A 24,150-nucleotide genomic window follows, 5' to 3' on the forward strand; every position below is an offset into this window, starting at 1 on the left:
GATAGATAGATAGATACATACATACATACATATACATACACATGTGTGTGTATGTACTGTGTGTGTGTCAGAGTCTGTGTGTGTGTATACTGTGTGTGAGAGAGTGTGTTTGTGTACTGTGTGTGAGAGAGATTGTATGTGTCACTGTGTGTGTGTGTGTGTGTGTGTGTGTGTGTGTGTGTGTGTGTGTGTGTGTGTGTGTGTGTGTCACTGTGTGTGTGTGTGTGTGTGTCACTGTGTGTGTGTGTGTGTGTCACTGTGTGTGTGTGTGTGTCACTGTGTGTGTATAGGGAGAGGGATATTTTATATGGAGCATATGTCCATTATATGGAGGGGAGAATAGAAAGAGACAGGAAGATAAAGGGATGGGGAGGAGCCCAGTTTCAATACCTAGTGATCAGAACCAGAATAAGCATACATAAGGGGAATTCAGAATGATTGGGTTACTTGGTAAATTCAGAATCAGGATGACTGCCCCAGAGCATGTGTCATTAACACACCTCAGCAAGAGAAATCTCCTTATTTTGTATAATTATGCATTTGCATATTCAGCTAACACTTCACCAAGTCTAATAAGTGATTCACACACTAACTTTCCCTGACAGGAGCTCACAGTCTAATGTCCCTGCCACAGTCTAGGGACAGTATTCAGGGAAAGGCAATTGACATATTAGTGAAATTTAGGGCGTAGCAGGAAATCAGAGCACACCCAATAGGATAAAAACACTATGAAGAACAGAGCAGGATGAACCACAAAGCAATTTAGGCAGGTGTCTTGGGCCCAGTGGGTTTCAAGGGGTCTGGCTGCCACCTTTATTGGCCCATTTCCTATCTTAGCTTACTAGAAAGTCTGTAATGAGGCATCAAAGCTACTACCTTGCTTTGAGTCCCATTGTGTCTTAATTCTTCTTTGATGGCGAGAGTTACCTGGCTGGTGATTGAACCTATGTCCCCACTGCCACAAGTCTACATTGCTGACCACTTAGCCACCTCACAATTTTGTTCTAAGCAAGCTACATCAAGAAATACATCTTCAACTGTACAAAACTTGCTTTTCATGGGGTTTTACAGATTTTACATTTGATGATTAACAGGTAAGAGATGGGGAAAATGACAGAACATTCTTACATAGATATATTTAAACAGTTCCAGATAATGTATCCACATGGACAGGTGTTCTATATGTACCTCTGCGCCACAGTGGAAAATGCTGATAACTAGAGAATGATAACTGGATGTGGATGTTGGCTTTTTGTCAATAAATTAATAGCTTTACCTTTGGGCACTTTGCTGCACTTGCTGTCAGACCATTCGAAGCACTCTGACCATGGTAACACGCTTGTAAAGGAAGCAAACAAATAGTACAGGCTGTATGCAATGATGATGTTATAGTAAATGGTGACTAGAGTGGAAATTAGGACCATTGTAATTCCCACACCTGTAACGGGAAAAAAGAACAGGCATTTATTATCTATTATACCACATAAATGCTTACCGTAACTAGTTTAGCAAGAAGAGTTTAGATGTAAGTTTCTAAAAGTTAAACCATGGTCATCTTAATTGTTACTTTTGCACTTATAGTAGAGTCCCAGTTATCCAGAACGCAACTAACCAGCAGTCTCAACCAACCGGTCACGAATCACTAGCAGTACTCACAGTGGGGAAATCCAACATCTTAGGGCAGGTCAACATGGGCGTCTGCCCCGCGTTTTTCCTGCCGGCGTTTGGGACTCGGCATTAAACGCTCCCATTCAAGTGAATGGAAGCGCTTGTACTGGGCTTTTACTGACGTTCGTGGGAAGGTGGCGTTCCAATCCTGACTTTCCCTGGTTTTCAAGGCAACCCTGGATGCTACATGTAGGGTCCTAGGGTGGTTAACCGCCGTGGCTAATGTCCCCCTATGGGGAAGAAGAACGGCGACCACAACTGAAAGCCACGGGAAGCCACCTGAAAGCCCGAAACGCGATGCTGCTACAACCCCACCACGACTAATGTCCCCCTATGGGGAAGAAAAACGCAGACCACAACTGAAAGCCAAGGGAAGCCGCTGAAAGCCTGAACGTGACGCCGCCGCAACCCCGCCGAACGCGACACCACCGAAAGCCGTGCAGACACCCATGTGAACCAGCCATAAGTCTGTTTGTGGGCATGCTGTGCTTAAAGACTGGGTTCTATGGCTTCCCCAAGGTTAACATACTTTCAACTACTTTATTGTAATCAGTGGTGCTCGGATACCCCCAATCAAAGATTCGACTTATTCGGCCAGGGTTGAAAAAAAAATCCGGAAATGCTGTAATTAATTTCCGGATTTTAAACGAACTGCCGAATCCAACTCAGATTTTTCCCGTGAATCAGGCAATCACGGCTAATCACGGTCGTGAACACGGAATAGCATTTAGCTAATAGCAAAGCCCCCATACATGCTAAAATCACCAAAATTGCATGTATTATAAAGGTGAGATGTGGCTACAACTTAAAAAAAATTCAAAGAGAACTTTTAGTTTTTGAGAAAATCAATTTTCAAACAAAAAAGTATTTGTGATTAAAAAGCCGCCATAAGCCGCCGAATTTAGCAGTTAATAGCAAAGCACCCTTACCTGCCAGAAACACCAAATTTGCCAGATATGTAAGGGCTGGTTCAGACGGACGCTTGCGGAGCGTTTACCGCAAGCGTTCGGAACGTCGCGGTAAACGCTCCCATTCAAGTGAATGGGAGTGAATAATAATATCATTAGATAAATAGACGGCAGTTCAATAAACACAGCAAGGGTGAACAGTTGTCATTACATGAACCACAAGAATGAATCAAGATCACTTTGCAGTCTATGAAATACTTTACTATATGCATCAATTGTGGTTAGGACTTACACACTTAAATAAATACATACAGTATTGTATAAAGAAAAATAACATACAACAAAACAAAATCTAAGTTTGATACATTGATATGTACTGCCATTGTATCATGGGAAGTATTGCAAAGGACTGTAAGGAAAAAAATCCTTCCTTTTTATTGGAGACAAATTGGGTTGGGTATTTAAAGAGGAACTCCAGTGAAAATAATGTAATAAAAAAAGTGCTAAATTTTTACAATAATTATGTATAAATGATTTAGTCAGTGTGTGCTCATTGTAAAAATGTTCCTCTCCCTGATTTACATTCTGACATTTACCACATGGTAACATTTTTACTGCTGGCAGGTTATGTCACTGGAAGAAGATGCTGCTTGCATTTGGAAACAGCTGTTATTTCCCACAATGCAACAAGGCTCCCACAGTGTGATGTCAGGACCTCAGTGCTGCGAGGCGCTATCACACTGTGGGAAAAGTTTCACCACAGAATCAACCATACGGAGCCCCCTGATGATCGGTTTGTGAAAAGGAATAGATTTCTCATGTAAAAGGGGGTATCAGCTACTGAGTGGGATGAAGTTAAATTCTTGGTTACGTTTTCTCTTTAATACGTTGGCATAGATACATGTGTATTAAGGTTTAATTTTCTATATATCATGAAAACCTTCTGGATTTTATGCCCGCCGCTTCTACTGACCTTCGAAGATTGGGAGCACCTTCCACATGGCCACTGGTCCTAAGCTGGCAAACTGTCCAAGAGAACATTCCAGGAAGAAAAGAGGTAACCCTGCCAGAGCCAGCATGATGGTGTAAGGAATGAGGAAGGCACCTGCAATATATATGCAATAGTGTGAAAGGAAACAACATAAAATACAACAACAAATACAACACATAAGCACTAAAGTACTGATGATTGCAGAAAAGCTAATACTGTATTTTTTGGACTGCAAGACTCACTTTTTCTCCTCCAAAAGTGGGGTAAAAAAGTCACAGCATCTTATAGTCCATATGCAGGGAATTCCTGACTTGTGAACGCTGGCCAATACGAACCTCCAACACACCGCAATGTCAGGGACTCCCTGTACTGGGCCCATGCAGAGGAGGACACAGGGGGGACAAATGGAGGACACAGCGACACAAAGGGGCATAGAGAAGGACACAAGGGGGACACAAAGAGGCATAAAGGGGGACAGAGGCAGACACATGGGGACACAGGAGGACACAAGGGGGACAGAGGAGGACACTGAAAGACACAAGAGGTACAAGGAGACATGAGGTACAAAGGGGGCATAATCTACACGATGCCCCTTCACCATGGATGCGCCAAGTTTAGTATATATATTTTTTCCCATTTTTTTGTCCTCTAAACCTAGATGCGTCTTATGGTCAGGAGCGTCTTATAGTCCTAAAAATACGGTAATTATTGCATCTGCAGAGGGAGCAACAAAACAGCTGTTAGAGGTGCCAAGGGTAAAGGTGGCCAGATACCATACTATTTTTTAAATATCTGTTCATTTCAAGAATAGCAATCAATTTTTTTATAACAATTCAAAAATCTGACCAATGTACCACACACATGATACATTTTTCCCCAATCATCTTGAGTAAAATAACTGGAAGCTCAGAAAAAAAATTAATTGGAGCTGTACATTAATAATTTACAATCCATCATGCACCATACAAATCTTGATAAAGTTGGTCTGAAATTTCCAACATGTCCAATCTCCAAACATCGGAATATAAGGCAATCATGTATTCAAAGTCACTGGCACAGGATATGATCAGCATTATGGATGAGTGAACTGATTTTCCATAATGAAGGTGTAACATGGATCAGAAATATTTTTATAGGTTTACAGGAATATCATAGCAACCAAAGGGGCGGTTATGAGGCACAGGAGCAGGTGGGGAATAGTTTGTTCCTGACCCTTTGACTCTTCTGTTTCTATTAAAGTTGCAAGAGCATATAGGAGAGATAGCGGTATCTCCAATAATGTATTGGGTAGACCAACCACATGTTTTCTATTTTCTTCGGTCTATAACCATTTCAGCCGCCCAGATGTGATCCTCGCGTCCAGGCGGCTGCTCTGCTGCGGTGCCGCGCCTCGGCGCGCTCCCGTGCTGTCCCCCAGTAGCCCTGGGATCAGTGAACGGGAACATGGTTCCCGATCACCGATCCGTGTCCCCAGCAGAAAAACCGAAGCACTCTTACTAGAGGCTTCAGTCTTTCTGCAAATAAAATTTTCCGCGTCCTCCTTGTGCTTCCGGTGATTGAGAAGCACAAGGAGAAAAAAAAAATAAACTCAAGGTGGCCATCTTGTGGCCAAATAGTAAAACTACATCTACATATTTTTTACATTACAATTTACACATATAACAACATAAAAAATTAACTGTTTATTTCCCACACCAAAATATTACCCAAATAAATTTTTTAATGGAAAAAAAAAATACAATAAAAAAACAACGACAAAAAAACAAAAAAAAACCATAAATAGTTACCTAAGGGTCTGAACTTTTTAAATATGCATTTGAAGAGGGTATACTACGAACATTTTTTAAATTATAAGCTTGTAAATAGTGATGGACGCAAAATGGAAAAAATGCACCTTTATTTCCAAATAAAACATTGGCGCCATACATTGTGATAGGGAAAAAATTTAAATTGTGTCATAACCGAGACAAACGGGCAAATAACATACATAGGTTTTAATTATGGTAGCGTGGATTATTTTAAATCTATAATGGTAGAAACTGAGAAATAATGAATTTTTTTCCATTTTTTCTTATTAATCCTGTTAAAATGCATTTATAAAAAAAATATTCTTAGCAAAATGTACCCCCCAAAGAAAGCCTAATTAGTGGCGGAAAAAACAAGATCTAGATCAATAAATCGTGTTAAGAAGTGATAAAGTTATTAGCGAATGAATGGGAGGTGAAAATTGCTCTGATGCATAAGGTGAAAAATCCCCGCGGGCTGAAATGGTTAATTTCTTTATCTGTTTGTGTGTATTGTGGCTAGGTAAATAAAGATCTACACAAAATAATATATATAGTAGATTGTATGCAACTGCATTGTAACAATGCATTAAAATGTTTACTGTATACTACCCCACCTCTTGTTTCCCCCCTATTACTTTAGATTGTAAGCTCGCAATAGCAGGGCTCTCTCACCCTTCTGTGTTCCCGAAATGTATTATACATTTTAGTCATCATTTTTGTCATTGCAATTACCATTTCTGTATTTTGTCACCAACTTTGTATTTTGTATATTGGTGTACACCATTTGTCTGTATTATTATGTACCCCATGTTTGTTTCTCACTTTGTACTGTGCCACAGAATAGGTTGGCACTTTATAAATCAATAATACTAATTAAAAAAATGAAGCAATGAAGAATTATGAAACAATTATAATGATTGTAACACTTGGATATTTTAGCTGTAATACTGTCATTACATTATTGTACTGTTTGGCTGGATGAAAGCACAATGTCAAAACTTTGAATCACATCTAAATACATAATGCTGAAATATTGATGTGTGTGAGACAAGTCTTATATGTTCTTTATTTTTATGATGGAAGCAATGCACTTCACTATTACTTTTGATAACTGGAGAGATGTGGTGGGGGCATGGGCGTAGCAATCACCCCTGCAACCTCTGCCATCACAGGTGGGCCCAGAGGCTTTTGGGGCTCCTCCCTCTCCCCAAATGCAGCCAATTAGCAAAAAAAAAAATCTCCCTGTCTGCGTACAAAAACCATGTGCAGGAGCGTGTGTAATTTTTTCCTGCTTCCAGACGTTTCTTCACAGCAGAACACTCTCTGCTGCCATTCGCGGGCTCCTGATCATGTGATCCGCATGGGGTTTAAGGACCAAGGAGGCCCCATACTATAATTTTTGCAGGAAGGGCCCTATTAAGTCTTGTTATCCCCTGGGTGGTTTTTTTTTCCAATTCACTTAATGGGGGGATATGTCAAAAAACGAACATATGCACAATGTACAGTACCTACAGTATATCTCAGAAAAAAAAACAAACAAAAAAAAACGGACATGGCACCCGATCTGGCGAATTTACATCCGAATCCAGTAGCTCTGCTTTGGGGATTCAAATGCGATGTTCAAAAAAAATGCATCAGACACAATCTTCTTTTCCTGGCATGCGAATTGGAAGCAGCCTGTTGATTTCACTTGGTTGTGATTTCATATTCAAATTTGCATGCAGGAAAATGCTATTAAAGCGGAATATAACCCTGCATTTCAACTTTGCTCTAAAACATTATTTACAGCATATTATAAATGTATCTAAGTGTTGAATGTGACTCATCTCTCTGACTGAGCTGGAGGACAGCCGAAGTGTGTAACATTCAACACTTAGATACATTTATGTAAACAAAATGTATCTATTTCAGCTTCTGCGTCTGCAGAAATCTCCAGGAACTTTAAAACTCTGTGTAACCCTTCCAATGCTGGTCTAGTAAAAAAAAAAAATGCTGGTTGCATATAATATACTGTAAATAATGTTTTAGAGCAAAGTTGAAATGCAGGGTTATATTCCGCTTTAACCACTTCCCGACCGCCTAACGCACAGGGGCGGCCGGGAAGTGGAGCCCGCAAGGACCATCTCACCCACAGAGGCGGCGGTCCTTGTAAGGGCATGGGCGGAGCGATCGCGTCATCCGTGACGCGATCCTCCGCCGGCGCCTGTCACCGCTCACCCGCCGCAACATCCCGCCAGCCATACGGAAGCGCCGGCGGGATGTTAACCCCGCGATCGCCGCATACAAAGTGTATAATACACTTTGTAATGTTTACAAAGTGTATTATACAGGCTGCCTCCTGCCCTGGTGGTCCCAATGTCCGTGGGACCACCAGGGCAGGCTGCAGCCACCCTATGTCGCACCCAAGCACACTGATTTCTCCCCCCCCTGCCCCAGATCGCCCACAGCACCCCTCAGACCCCCCCCTGCCCACCCCCCAGACCCCTGTTTGCACCCAATCACCCCCCTAATCACCCATCAATCACTCCCTGTCACTATCTGTAAACGCTAATTTTTTTTTTATCCCCCCCTGCCCCCTGCTGATCACCCCCCCACCCCTCAGATTCTCCCCAGACCCCCCCCCCAGACCCCCCACTCCCTGTGTACTGTATGCATCTATCCCCCTGATCACCTGTCAATCACCCATCAATCACCCCCTGTCACTGCCACCCATCAATCAGCCCCTAACCTGCCCCTTGCAGGCAATCTGATCACCCACCCACACCAATAGATCGCCCGCAGATCCGACGTCAGATCACCTCCCAAGTGCAGTGTTTATATCTGTTCTCTACCCTAAACACCCACTAATTACCCATCAATCACCCCCTGTCACCACCTGTCACTGTTACCCATCAGATCAGACCCTAATCTGCCCCTTGAGGGCACCCAATCACCCGCCTACACGCTCAGATTGCCCTCAGACCCCCCCTTATCAATTCGCCAGTGCAATATTTACATCTGTGCTTCCCTGTAATAACCCACTGATCACCTGTCAATCACCCATCAATCACCCCCTGTCACTGCCACCCATCAATCAGCCCCTAACCTGCCCCTTGCAGGCAATCTGATCACCCACCCACACCAATAGATCGCCCGCAGATCCGACGTCAGATCACCTCCCAAGTGCAGTGTTTATATCTGTTATCTACCCTAAACACCCACTAATTACCCATCAATCACCCCCTATCACCACCTGTCACTGTTACCCATCAGATCAGACCCTAATCTGCCCCTTGAGGGCACCCAATCACCCGCCTACACGCTCAGATTGCCCTCAGACCCCCCCTTATCAATTCGCCAGTGCAATATTTACATCTGTGCTTCCCTGTAATAACCCACTGATCACCTGTCAATCACCCATCAATCACCCCCTGTCACTGCCACCCATCAATCACCCCCTGGCACTGCCACCCATCAATCTGCCCCTTGCGGGCAATCTGATCACCCACCCACACCAATAGATCGCCCGCAGATCCGACGTCAGATCACCTCCCAAGTGCAGTGTTTATATCTGTTCTCTACCCTAAACACCCACTAATTACCCATCAATCACCCCCTGTCACTGCTACCTATCAGATTAGACCCCTATCTGCCCCTAGGGCACTCAATCACCCGCCCACACCCTCAGAATGCCCTCAGGCCCCAGCCCTGATCACCTCGCCAGTGCATTGCTTGCATCTATTCCCCCCTCTAATCACACCTTGAGACACCCATCACCCACCTCCTGTCACCCCCTAGCACACCTACCCATCAGATCAGGCCCTAATTTGCCCCGTGTGGGCTCCTGATCACTCGGCCAAACCCTCAGATCCCCCTTAGACCCCCTTCCGATCACCTCCCCAGTGCATTGATTGCATCTATTTTCCCCTCTAACCACCCCCTGAGACACCCATCAATCACCTCCTGTCACCCCCCTAGCACTCCTATCCATCAGATCAGGCCCAATACAACCTGTCATCTAAAAGGCCACCCTGCATATGACCGGTTCCACAAAATTCGCCCCCTCATAGACCACCTGTCATCAAAATTTGCAGATGCTTATACCCCTGAACAGTCATTTTTAGACATTTGGTTTCCAGACTACTCACGGTTTTGGGCCCGTAAAATGCCAGGGCGGTATAGGAACCCCACAAACTGACCCCATTTTAGAAAAAAGACACCCCAATGTATTCTGTTAGGTGTATGACGAGTTCATAGAAGATTTTATTTTTTGTCAAAAGTTAGCGGAAATTGATTTTTGATTTTTTTTCACAAAGTGTCATTTTTCACTTACTTGTGACAAAAAAATAAAATCTTCTATGAACTCGCCATACACCTAACGGAATACCTTGAGGTGTCTTCTTTCTAAAATGGGGTCACTTGTGGGGTTCCTATACTGCCCTGGCATTTTAGGGGCCCTAAACCGTGAGAAGTAGTCTAGAAAACAAATGCCTCAAAATGACCTGTGATTAGGACGTTGGGCCCCTTAGCAGGGGCGTAGCAATAGGGGGTGCAGAGGTAGCGACCGCATCGGGGCCCTTGGGCCAGAGGGGCCCTGAAGGGCCCTCCCTCAACTACAGTATTAGCTCTCTATTGGTCCTGTGCTCATAATAATCACTTCTATAGATACTTTGAATAGTGGTAATCAGTAACAAGCTGTTCCCCATCCCCTTCTTGCACCTCTGACACTGTAGTTGCCATTGGCAGGTTTTGGTGCGCCGTATCAATTGTTATGTATAGAGTGCTTGGGGGGCCCCATTGTAAAACTTGCATCGGGGCCCATAGCTCCTTAGCTACGCCACTGCCCCTTAGCGCACCTAGGCTGCAAAAAAGTGTCACACATGTGGTATCGCCGTACTCAGGAGAAGTAGTATAATGTGTTTTGTGGTGTATTTTTACACATACCCATGCTGGGTGGGAGAAATCTCTCCTCTGTAAATGGACAATTGTGTGTAAAAAAAAATAATCAAAAGATTGTCATTTACAGAGGTATTTCTCCCACCCAGCATGGGTATGTGTAAAAATACACCCCAAAACACATTATACTACTTCTCCTGAGTACGGCGGTACCACATATGTGGCACTTTTTTACACCCTAAGTACGCTAAGGGGCCCAAAGTCCAATGAGTACCTTTAGGATGTCACAGGTCATTTTGCGACATTTGGTTTCAAGACGACTCCTCACGGTTTAGGGCCCCTAAAATGCCAGGGCAGTATACAAACCCCACAAATGACCCCATTCTAGAAAGAAGACACCCAAACGTATTCTGTTAGGAGTATGGTGAGTTCATAGAAGATTTTATTTTTTGTCACAAGTTAGCGGAAAATGACACTTTGTGAAAAAAAACAATTAAAATCAATTTCCGCTAACTTGTGACAAAAAAATAAAAACTTCTATGAACTCACCATACTCCTAACGGAATACCTTGGGGTGTCTTCTTTCTAAAATGGGGTCATTAGTGGGGTTCCTATACTGCCCTGGCATTTTAGGGGCCCTAAACCGTGAGGAGTAGTCTTGAAACAAAAATGACCTGTGAAATCCTAAAGGTACTCATTGGACTTTGGGCCCCTTAGCGCAGTTAGGCTGCAAAAAAGGGCCAATCATGTGGTATCGCCATACTCGGGAGAAGTAGTATAATGTGTTTTGGGGTGTATTTTTACACATACCCATGCTGGGTGGGAGAAATACCTCTGTAAATGACAATCTTTTGATTTTTTTACACACAATTGTCCATTTACAGAGTTATTTCTCCCACCCAGCATGGGTATGTGTAAAAATACACCCCAAAACACATTGTACTACTTCTCCCGAGTACGGCGATACCACATGTGTGGCACTTTTTTGCACCCTAACTGCGCTAAGGGGCCCAAAGTCCAATGAGTACCTTTAGGATTTCACAGGTCATTTTGAGAAATTTTGTTTCAAGACTACTCCTCACGGTTTAGGGCCCCTAAAATGCCAGGACAGTATAGGAACCCCACAAATGACTCCATTTTAGAAAGAAGACACCCCAAGGTATTCTGTTAGTAGTACGGTGAGTTCATAGAAGATTTTATTTTTTGTCACAAGTTAGCGGAAATTGATTTTTATTGTTTTTTTTGTCACAAAGTGTCATTTTCCGCTTACTTGTGACAAAAATTAATATCTTCTATGAACTCACTATGCCTCTCAGTGAATACTTTGGGATGTCTTCTTTCCAAAATGGGGTCATTTGGGGGTTATTTATACTATCCTGGAATTCTAGCCCCTCATGAAACATGTCAGGTGGTCAGAAAAGTCATAGATGCTTGAAAATGGGAAAATTCACTTTTTGCACCATAGTTTGTAAACGCTATAACTTTTACCCAAACCAATAAATATACACTGAATGGGTTTTTTTTAAATCAAAAATATGTTTGTCCACATTTTTCGCGCTGCATGTATACAGAAATTTTACTTTATTTGAAAAATGTCAGCACAGAAAGTTAAAAAAATCATTTTTTTGCCAAAACTCATGTCTTTTTTGATGAATATAATAAAAAGTAAAAATCGCAGGAGCAATCAAATAGCACCAAAAGAAAGCTTTATTAGTGACAAGAAAAAGGAGCCAAAATTCATTTAGGTGGTAGGTTGTATGAGCGAGCAATAAACCGTGAAAGCTGCAGTGGTCTGAATGGAAAAAAGTGGCCGGTCCTTAAGGGGGGTAAAGCCCACGGTCCTCAAGTGGTTAAACAGCAATAGTGGAAACATAGCCTAAGGGCCAATTTGCAGTGTTGGCCGGCATTTGAACAGGGAAGTGAAGACCATTAAAATTAATAGGTTTCCATCTGATTCGCAAGCGGGGGAAAAGCAGATGACGTGCTGCATTTTTTACATCATGCATCTAAATCCCTACAGCTGTGCTTGGCTTGGCTGAGGGATTTGGATGCGTCTCACGTCACAGCTGTGTTGGCACCATGCAAAACGCACAGCTGTGTTGGCAACTTGCAAAACACATGCTGGCACTGTAAGGAAACGAGTCCTTACAGTAGATGTGGATCATCTGATGGATCTGACCTCTTACCAACAGCTGTGAGTTAAGGTGGAGATATATCTAATGATGCTGTGGCCGTTCAACTATCCAATTCGATAATTATTATAGAATCGGCTGAAATTGGTGCAGCAACAAGCATGCTCAAACAATTTGACCAATTTCAGGCCAGAATCGGTCTAATGTATCAATAGGACATGCTGTAAAAAGCTTGGGCTGACGTGGTCAATCAGGTGCACATTGATAACGGCATGCGATATTGGAAAGATCGACAAATATGACAGAACCCCAGGCCACTGTCCACCCCCCACATGTAATATGCCCCTTGTGCCGTGCATTAAAATACTTTACCTGTCTGCTGACACCAGCTGGTAGTGACAAAGGTCTACATCTTCCACATTGGCACCTCGAGTGGCTACCGACATATAGCACATGGGGCACATGTGTGACGTTATGCATTTAAATGCATGGGGAACACTTTTACATTTTGGGGGACAGCAAGAGAAAAAGCATCAAGAGGCCTTTTGATAAAAGATTTCATGCTGAAACCAATTGGGAATTGTTTTGCTGTGTATGGGCAGCCAACAGATCTCTCTCTGATTAGATTCGATCAGACAGAGATCTGTCTCTTGGTCGATCTGCCTATCATCGTTAAATCTATGGCCACCTTAAAGGACTTACGATGCGAAGGGCCTAAAATTGCAGACTTCAGGGCAGACGATCAGCCCTTTCCACTTTGCTGCGCTCTGTTATCTAAATCCAGCTTTCATTGCACTGCCTGGCCCTCCCCAGGGTCGCCTTATCTAATGGCTGCTCTGAATTGCCGCTTTAAAAATCCATCACCTGTGCATTTCGCCAAGCCGCTAGTGTGGATGCGCAGGTTTTCAGCCTTGTCCGCAGCCATCCTCTATCCCCGCGCTCACATGACTACTAGCAGTGCCTGTCAGCCGCACCCCCTCAGCAGACACAAATAGCGCTGAGCTTAGAAAAATTGAAACGTTCAGGGAACATCCTCGCTTGCTTGCTCAGTGCTACTCGTGTCTGCTGAGGGGGCACGGCTGACAGGCACTGCTAGTAGTCATGTGGGTGGTCATGTTGGCATGCCCACATCGCGTAGATCGGAGCGCTGGGAGAGAGGACGGTCCGCGGACAGGGCTGAAAACCTGCGCAGCCACACTAGTGGCTCGGCGAACTGCACAGGTGATGGATTTTTAAAGCGGCAATTCCTAGAGGCCATTAGATAAGGTGACCCCGCGGAGGGTCGGGCAGTGCAATGAAAGCTGGATTTAGATAATAGAGCGCAGCAAAGTGGAAAGGGAGCCTCTGATTGTCTGCCCCGAGGTCTGTAATTGCTATGAGGTACACAACTTTTATTAGGACCTTCGTATCGTAAGTCCTTTAAATCATTCTTCAAACAGTCCACCACAATCCATAAGGATACATTCTGAAATGCTAACAAAGGTGAACACTGCAACTATGTCATTTTACATTATATTAAGCTATGGCATCATATCAAGCAGTTTCAATATACTTTTAAAGAGTACACGAGGTAGGGATCTTAGAAAGAAATCTATACACAGAGGCTGGGTCTGGCTATAGTGCCCAGCCTCTGTTGCTATTTGAATCCCCACGAAGTGCCCCCTGCGCTTCGCTCTAGCCCATAAATTACAGTCGCGCTCCCGGGTAAGGTTTACCTCTCTAATGTCACTCACGCCACTCCCCCGCCTCCTGCAGAGCGCAGGTTCCTGCCCGCGTCCCTTCCCTCCAATCAGCGGCGAGGGAAGGGACGCGGGCGGGGACCAGTGCTCTGCAGGAGGCGGGGGAGTGGCATGAGTGACACTAGTGAGGTAAATACAGCCCGCTGCGACACACTGCGTGTCGCCAGCGCGGCTGAAATTTATGGGGGAGAGCGGAGCGCAGGGGGGGAATTAGGGGGGATTCAAATAGCAACAGAGGCTGGGCACTATAGCCAGACCCAGCCTCTGTGTATAGATTTCGTTCTAAGATCCCCACCTCGGGTTCTCTTTAAGGTACATACACACGTCAGATTTTTCCAAATGACCGGTCGTTTGGACGTTTGAACGTCCGGTCGTTTGGACGTCAAATCGGGAGTGTGTACGTTCAGTCGTTTAGCTGATAAGACTGGATTTCAACGATCCGCTTGGCAGATCGTTCAAATCCAGTCTTATCAGCTGAACGACTGAGCGTACACACACCCGATTTCACGTCCATACGACCGGACGTTCAGGCCTCTTTCACAGTGTGACATTAAAGTTGCACGTTAGAAAATGTTTCAACGCAGAGTAACGCACAGCAATAGTAAGTCTGTGTGACATTCACAGTGCACGTTGTTTGTGTGTAACGTGTAGCATTATTAGAATGTGCTGCATGCTGTGCGTTATACACGTTATTAGCTGCATTGGACTGTTTGCCCATGCTCAGTAATGACTTGGAAGCATACTTTTCATTGCCTGCATGCTCTACTGTATGCAACGATAACGGGGCATGAAGTTGTTTTGTGACTTTTTCGGGGCGTTGCATTGTAATTTGCATTGCGACTTTAACGTCGCATCAAAACACAATGTCCCACTGTGAAAGAGGCCTCAAACGTCCAAACGACCGGTCGTTTAGAAAAATCCAACGTGTGCACGAGCCTTTCGTGAAAGGAGTGATATCGATGCCTCCTTATGAATGCTGGGATTAGTGTAAACTGAGTCATGGCACCAGGCTTTGTTGATTATTCCCATTGTTCTTCTGGAAAGGGCAGCAAATTTCAGCACCAGTGTGCCAGAACGTAAAGAACTTCAGTAAACATTGTGTAATTTGTGAACTTCCATATCTGAAGCATTAATAAACTGTACAAGGAAATGATTTGTATTTTCATAAAGTGTCTGTGAAAAGGTAGAGACAGCGTAAGTTATTTGCTGAAAAGGAACAGGGCCCTCTTACAGCATTCTTCACAGAATGATTTGAAGTACCCACTAGTCAGTAATGCATTAGAGGTCATTAGTTATGTTTTTTCTCTCTTGAGGTTGCCCAAAATAGTTGCAGTGTAATTGTTTAGTGATAAAGTGGACTTGAACTCAGAACTTCCTCTCTGCTCTAAAAGATAAGCAACAGCACAATAAACTTCAAAGAAAAACATTTTTGTTACAGCTGAGCCAATGTTTTCCAGATGTGTTTTTTTGTGTGTGTGTTGCTCACTGACATTATGCAGCCCTATCTGTTGCAGTTGGACCTTGGTAATTGTTATTACTGTGCCAGCCAGGCCCTGCCTAACTATCTATACTGGGACACCTACCTATGCCTACCTAACTACTGGGGCACCTACTTACCTATACGGGGAAACCTACCTACCTACCTATACTATGGGACCTACCTATGCCTACCTTCCTATACTGGGACTCCTACCTATGCCTAGCTAACTACTGGGACACCTACCTATGCCTAGCTAACTATACTGGGACTCCTACCTATGCCTAGCTAACTACTGAGTCGCCTACCTATGCCTACCTACCTATACTGGGACTTCTACCTATGCCTACCTACCTACACTGGGACTCCTACCTATGCCTACCTACATACAAGAAGATAATAAGGTCGTTGCTTCATTGTGGACAGACCAAATTTGATCAGCTGGACAGTCACTGTTCTGTCATTGAGCTACCACAGCCCGGCGACCATATGGGCTGGAAAACTGCCATGGCCTGCACTCTGGCCATGTTGCGCATCAGTCCAGCAGGGCCGTCACTATGCAAACAGCTGTTTGCGGTGCGTTACACAGTGAGTTTGGTGTGTCAGTATGAAGAAGTACTCTTATTACACTCCCTGATTGATGTATACACATGCAAGATGTTTTAAAGCACTTTAGGCCTGCAATTTAGCATTCAATGTGATTTCTGCCCTTAAAACGCTGCTTTGCGTCACATCCAGATTTTTCCCCGGGACTTTGGGCATGTATCCCACTCCGCCATGCCACCCTCCAGGTGTTAGACCCTTTGAAACATCTTTTCCATCACTTTTGTGGCCAGCATAATTTTTTCTATTTTTCAAAGTTCGCATCCCCATTGAAGTCTATTGCGGTTCGTGAACTTTTCCACGAACCGAACCTTCCGCGAAGGTTCGCGAACCTAAAATCGGAGGTTCGGCCCATCTCTATTGATCAGTGTTGACACAGTGCTGATGACCAATAAGGATGCTTGGAGAATATAAAGGGGACAGGTTATGTTAATTCTTACAAGTCAAAATTTGCATTAAAAATGTTTGTAATCAAACTATGTAAAACTGGTGATCGTTTTCACGAGCAGTTTTCTTGCTGTTTTAGCCATACAGCCAATTAATTATCTTTGAGGAGGAGCTTGGCCAGGGGCGTAACTATAGGGAAGCAGCAACTGCAGAGGGGGGGGGGGGGGGGAGCGCTGTGAGGTGGTGCCAGCTACTAACCTTCCCTTTCTCCAATAATGGCGTCCATCTTTCAGATGCTCTGGTTTTGTGGCTGCACTTGTTACGGGTTTGAAGATGTTGGCCACACTTGTGTTATAATCCTTCCAAGATGGGCCCTTCAGGCTGCGGGGGTCACCAGGGGGAAGTAATAGAAAGGGTGTGAGCATTGGGGGAGGGGGACATGATTTGTAGTTACGCCCCTGAACTTGGCAATGGTGGGTTACACTTTTTTCTCATGATAAACTGCAACAATAATGCAATAACTGATCATTTGATGAAAGGGGTCTGAAGATAATCCACTTGTCTTTTTTACCTCCACCGTGTTGGAATGTAAGATATGGAAATCTCCAGACATTTCCTAAGCCGACAGCATATCCAACCATAGACAGGAGATACTCGGATTTGCTGGACCAGTTTCCACGTTCTGTGTTCTCATCACTGCTTCCGCTGGAATCCTGGTAAAATAAAATGCAAAAAAAAAAATGAACAAAAGGGTTTGGATTTTCTGTTAAATCCTTAATATAGAATTACTCAGAAAAAAGGAATGTGTGCCACAATTCAATGAAAATTCACCTTTTATTGATTTTACTTCAATAAGATAAAATTGACTTATTTTGTGACCTTGATTACCCAACATTGGCCTCTATTCATAAAACATTTGCAGGGAAAAAAAATCGTGGAGGGAAAATACCGCATCGGTATTTTAGACTTCTGGGTGGTCATTCATAAAAATGTTGCCAGCTGCGATAGCAGTACGGAGATTTCCCACTTTAGGCTGTCGGGAGCCTTGCGGAAACACATAAGCTGGCAGAGTCCCTCCGTGCGCTGCTCTCTCTCTGCTGCTGCTTGGGAGGTCTGTCCCATTCAGTTACATGGTCTCCGCACGGTTATCGCTACATCCGAGGAAGCGGTATTTCCCGTCCGCATACCGCTTCCTCTAATATTTATCACCGCACAAGGCGGAAATGTATCGCTCTGCTGGGGAATTGTAGCTTTTCATGCGGAAACCGCTTTTATGAATTGAGACTTTGCTAAATGGTCAGGAAAGTCAGCTGTTTTGAGCATTACCGCATGCGGGAATGCTTTATGAATGGAGGCCATAGTGTTTCAGAAATACTGAGATATCAGCTAGAATGCTAATACATTTCTTAACAGACATTAGTAAACCTTTTCCAATCCAATTTCCCGTTCACCCCCATCCCCCCCCCCCCCCCGCACTTAATTTTTTTTTGCTGTGCTGGAGGCGTGGCGTGGGTGGTTGTGTTGATGGGGTAGGCAGGGATGCGAAGGGTCTGTACCTTTTTGCACTAAAGTGAGGAGGTGACCCTGCTTCAGTGGTAGGGGACAGGGCCAGCGCCAGCTCACACACTGCAACTCTGCTCCGCACTGCACGGTGCTTGGGCGGAGCCATGCCAGGCTACATTCGGCAGTGGCTCCCCTAATGATCAGCCCAAATGTGCACACATAATATTTATACTACATGGTGCAGCAACGGGGGATGGGGCCAGCGGTGATCAAAGTGTCGGACTTTGTCTGACACATTGATCTGAAGGGGCTGACTCTATGCCAGATTTTAACTGGCAACAGTACCATCTAGGGGCAGCCAGGTTTGACTATGTCCAACATTGGTCCTATGGAGTTAAATGCCAATGTCAGACATTGGCCTCGATTCATTAAGCATTGCCGAGTGCTTACCGAACGCTTTATTGATGGTTTGGTAAAATAGCAATCCATATTCTAATTGTTTGCATTCATGAAGATTACCGACAGCAAATACCAACAGTGCAGTATTCACTTGGTATGAGTGCAGTGTTCTTTCTTGTATTCATGAACCTGAAAGTGGGCGTTTCTGTGCGCTAAATACTGAGCTAAATATCTCCTGCACTTGCCTGGCGGTATTGAATTATCCTCTGTTCTTTTATGATACATTCATTTTGTAGTCATGGAGCCGTTTGATGCATTCATTTATCAAAATAACATTTTACATTCTTAAAAATTTAAATTAAAAGGGCATAATTTAATAAAGGTTTTAAATTTTTCAATTTATCTAAAATTTTTATTTTATTTATATTTATTATATTTGTATTTATTTAATACAATTTTATTAATTTAATTTTTATTTAAATACATTTTTTTTATTTAAATTACCGGTACATTTAAATTCTTCCTAGTGGCACCAAAAGGCCAACCACGTGATTTCTTAGGTCAGCCTCCATAGCCCACAATGGCTTTGATTTGATAAAAGATCACTAGTCTCGATATTTACCGACAGCTTATCGCATTGTTACCGCATCATTAATGAACATCTTTTAACAAACAACTGCCAACAACTAAAAAAAATTGCTGAATAATACTAAGCATTCAGTAAATTTCGAATGCAATAAATTACCGACAAGCAAATTTTGAACGCAAGCACTTTGATGAATCGAGGCCATTGTTCCATATTTAGTGAAACATTCTTCAGAAAGTTGCCCTTTCTTGCCTTGTGCTATTAAACTGAGATCTGGGTATGCCCATACACTACTTGATATTGTGGTCCGATCGACCTTTAAAATTATCAAAACGGAAGATAATAGGTGCCTCGACATGGTCGCCGAATTGATCTTTCATTCGATTTCGATTTGATTTCTGGACGAAACTGGTAAAATGGACCATCGACGGACCCAACGGACCCCAGCCGCTGTCCCCCCAAATTCAAATTGTCCCCCTCTGTGCCTGTGTCTCACCTATCCGCTGGTGTGACTCCTGGTCTCCCTTGGTGTCCACCCTCACTCCAAGCACCAATCCCACGTGACAATGGTGCATATATGACCTCATAACATATGCTAAGCCACCTGGTACCGATGCTCAGTAACGCGGAACACCGGAGGAGGCCAAGAGTCGTGCCAACCGACAGGTGAGACTCCAAAACACAGGGCATGGGAGGGGGTACATTTTACACTTGTGGGGGGGGGGGGGGGGTGCAGGTGAAGGCAGGAATAGATTTCATTCTGAAATCAGTGTTGCTCTCCACGGCCTCCTGATCACAAGCTGTTTTTCCTGATCATGAGGTAGGAACCTCTTGATCACGGATTTAGTTCCGAATGCACTCGTGATCGTGGTCCATATCCGGCTTGTGAGCACAGATTTAGCTGTAATTATGACCTGAAAAGCCACCGACTTTAGCGGTTAATAGCAAAGCCCCTTACATGCTATAAACACAGGATATGTAAAGGAGAACAGTGGGAACAAGGGGAATTTTTTTTCACAAAAAGTTTTTGAGAAAATCGATGTTAAAGTTTCAAAGGAAAATAGTATACACTTAAATGCGGTAAATGACAGTTAATGTATTTACCGCATTTACATGTATACTTTTTTTTACTTTGAAACTTCCTTTGAAATTTTAAAATCTATTTTCTCAAAAACTATAAGGTCTTTTTGAAAAAAAAAAAATTCCCTTTGTTCTACTTAACATATCCTGCAAATGTGGTATTTATATCATGTAAGGGGGCTTTGCTATTAACCACTTAAGTCGGCAGGTTTTGGCGGATTTCTAATTACGAATACTTTTTTCATTTGAAACTTTAAAATCGATTTTCTCAAAAACTATAAGGTTTAAAAAAAAAAAAAAAAAATGTAAGTTGTAGCCACTAATCACCTTTATAATCCTTGCAATTTTGGTAATTGTAGCATGTGTGAATGCTTTGCTATTAACATTAAAGAAGTTCTGTGGTTGTTTTCAAGCACACTGATACAAACATTCTATTGTGTCCCCCATTATGCCCCCTCTTTATCAGTCCTATTTTTGCTGCTCCCCTCGGCCAATAAATAACTTAAATTATAAAATAAATATTTTATCACTTGTTCCTAAGATGGCCGCGATCCCATGTGACTCCGGAAGTGCTTTCCGCCTTCTCTCCTTGTACTGCCATGCACAAGAGCCATTCCCAACTGTGCACGTGTAAGCTCTCGTGCTCGGCATAGGCACCTAAACAGTCGCATCCTCCGTGACATAGGATTCGGTCACGGAGTTGCGCATCCTGCAGTGCTGAGATGCAGTGCTGTACACCCGGGCAGAGCTGAAACTACACTAGGCAGCTCTCCTCCCTGCAGTCAGCCTCCTCCCCCATGCTCTCTGGAATGCGTACACAGGTCATGGATGACTCAGAGGACGAGTAGCAGGGGGAGGGATAGGCAGACAGGGAGGAACTGATGCTGTATTGTCTGCCTCTTCCAGGAAGAACATTTTTGTCTATTTAACTAGAAAAATTATTTAAAAGGAGAATTAGAGAGACAGCACACCTTTTTACATACAAGATAGGGAAGAAAAGATTTAAAAATATTAAAGGAACATTACAACTCAGTTAAATTACATTTTGAAAAAGGGCCACAGAACCCCTTTAAAGTGAGATCCGTGATCACGGATTCTACATGTAATCATGGCTAAAATCAGAATGGAATTCGGAGCTCCAATTCAAATCTGGATCACAATCACGGCGTATCCGGATTTAGATTCTGCCATGGCCGGATTTACTCAAATTCGTGATTGGGGGGGTCCGAGCATCACTGGCTGAAATATATTGCAAATCTCTGTGCAATGCATGGTCAAGCAAAAGATCCCTCTCTGATCAAACTACGCCCCCTCGATTGATGTACAATTGTTTTGCTGATCAAATATTGATTAGAAAAAGAAGTTCCATAGAGGATATTGAGGGTGGGTATGTGTAGGGGAAAGGGAGAGGGCTAGGAGTCACATTTGTTTACCACATGTCCTACACTACTTAAGCATTAAAGGTATACTGTCAATACCCAAGTGTTCTAAAATGACAATGTACAAATAATGTCTAAGTAGCTGTGTAAACATTTTCCTACTTTTCATGTTAAATATCAGAGGCAAAAGCTGTAATTTATTGAGGGTAGGATTTAGCTATATTGGGACAAATCAATTGCAGAAGGGGTGTCTGCTTCAATGCACAGCCAGAGTTGCATATCAGACTACAGAAAGCAGATATCAAACATATCAAACTCTGAAAGCAAAAACAGTATGAAAAGCTGTGACAATTAGTTACATTTCCTCTGCTCTCTTCAGACACTTCAGTCAGAAACATAGGACACAGAAGCTGCAGCTGTTGGGAGCTCTCTCTCTCTCTCTCTGTCACACACAGAGTTACACAGAGTTAACTGATCAAGTGTGAGGGGAATTTCCCCTCTCCTCATGGCTCAGTCAGCCGTCAGTTTTGGCGTCAGTAAGTTTGAAAGTATTTTGATAACAGTAAACAAAGAGGCTGCTACTAAAATGTATACACCAGTACTTAGCAGCACTTCCCAAACAATTCCTGTGTCAATTGAAAAAAATATGTGAATCGATAGTATTCCTTTAAAGGCTATATCTGCTAGTTTGAAAGTCAAACTACAGTGGCATATGACGAGAACAGAGGCGCCAAAAGAATAAAAACAGTACTTAAAAGGTTTAAAAGATGCTTAGGAGGCAGTGGTGGACTTACCTCCTGCAAACAGACACAACACGGTAACGGTAACACGAGGCGCCAGGTGTTACCCGGACCCAATGCTGTTGTGTACTCCGTTTACTATTGCCTGAAGAAGCGGGTTCTCCCTGCGAAACGCGTTGCGACTACCCCCCGGAGTGTACCAATAAATTTAATTTGTTCCAAATACACAGCTTGTTGTGTCTGCTTGCAGGAGATAAGTCCACCACTGCCTCCTAAGCATCTTTTAAACCTTTTAAGTACTGTTTTTATTCTTTTGGCGCCTCTGTTCTCGTCATATTGAATATCCACCCTTGGTGGAGGGGGATACCCCATCTTTTTCCTATCTACAGAGAGCGACTTCTTATTCCTGAGTGGGGACAGGATAATATCCTCACCTGCTTATATAGTGGTTACCTGGAGGTAACCCGTGTTTGTGAGTATATCATTGTACTCTTCTTTAATTTTCCCATTACCATAACCTACTACACTATATTTTGGCTCTCGGTTCTTCTCTTTACATAAACTACAATGGCAGCTCTCCCTAATAGGTAATGCTGGGTACAAACAATGCAATTTCCTGCGGGAAGTTGCATTGTGTGTACATGTCCAAAGTGCACCTGATCGATAAAGCGATCAATTTTCCAATTGTAAGTCCGCAAAATTGATCACTTTATTGATCGGGAGCCGATCGGACACATCAGAAAAAAAATTGGCCGATTCCCGTGAATCGGGCGGGAAATTGTATTGTGTGTATTAGGCATAATTAATGGTCACAAAACTTCTGTGTGGCTGTGCAAACACTTCTGATAGCAGGATAGAGAGATTAAAAGTTCAGTAGGTCATCATTTCTCTGCGTGGGAGTTGAACAAACAGCAGAGTGTGAATGAATAACTTTTCGGCGCCTATCCTTCTTCCGCTTCCGTATTTACACCTCACACTCGAATGGACGAAGCTGAAGATGGATGGGCACCACAGTGGGTGATAGCGGACATGTAAAGTATTAATGCATGGGCAGGGGGCACATTTACATTAGGGAGAAAGCGCCAGGGGTTTTCGATGCATTTGTCGCGCATCCCGCTATTGCACACCATTTCTGCCTCACACATGATTGAACATGTCGGCCTGAGATTTCCCAGCATGTCCGATCGATACATGCAACAAATTCCACCCAAAATTGGTTGCTTCATCAATCGGGCATGCTCTTGACGGCGCCAATTTTCATCCGATAATAATTATCTAATTGGATGGTCGATTGGCCTGCCAAGTCACCAGATGTATGCACCTAAATCTGCTCCTATCATCTCGGTGAACATAGGCTAGTTGGCAGACAATGCTAATCTCTAGAGTGTAATGCTGGGAATAGGCGGGTCGACCCGCGTCCGGATCGATTACCGCTCGTCCCCGGCGGGATTGAGCAGGCGGGGGTCGAGCGGCTTGATCGGGCCAGCTGAATATTATCAGCTGGTCGGATCAGCTGGTCGATACACGGTACAGAAACGTACCGTGTATCCCCAGCATTACTGTGCTCTATAACCTATCTTTATCAAAACCATAAGGAAATGCAATCCACATAAGGAAGATCAAGGAAGAAAATCAATTAAAAAGTTAGTGTATGGGGAGACACCTGCTCAATCAGTCTAAAAGATATGTACCAAAAAGGATATCTTCATTATTACAGTAGTGATATAACACATGACAAATGATGATGAAAACCATATGATGGTTAAAAAAAAAAAAAAAAAAGTATATGTGGTTTTTTCTGGGACAACTGATTTCATGGAAGACTGCCCAGTATGGCATTTCTGAGCTGATGTCATTATTTACATGAGATAAGACTAGAGAAAAACAGGAACATGC

The 24,150-nt window shown here is 43.4% G+C and overlaps 1 protein-coding gene across 1 annotated transcript in view; it reads right to left on the reverse strand.

Annotated features, from left to right (window-relative positions):
* LOC137529037 (sodium- and chloride-dependent neutral and basic amino acid transporter B(0+)-like) overlaps positions 1–24,150 on the reverse strand; it is a 78,235-nt gene that overhangs the window by 48,349 nt on the left and 5,736 nt on the right. The window contains exons 2-4 of the mRNA XM_068250921.1: positions 17,139–17,280; positions 3,550–3,681; positions 1,277–1,438 (exon numbers count right to left, since the gene is read on the reverse strand). Coding sequence (XP_068107022.1) covers positions 1,277–1,438; positions 3,550–3,681; positions 17,139–17,280 — 436 coding nt within the window. The remainder of the gene's footprint in view (positions 1–1,276; positions 1,439–3,549; positions 3,682–17,138; positions 17,281–24,150) is intronic.

The sequence above is a fragment of the Hyperolius riggenbachi genome, chromosome 8 (assembly GCF_040937935.1).
Source record: "Hyperolius riggenbachi isolate aHypRig1 chromosome 8, aHypRig1.pri, whole genome shotgun sequence".
NCBI lineage: Eukaryota > Metazoa > Chordata > Amphibia > Anura > Hyperoliidae > Hyperolius > Hyperolius riggenbachi.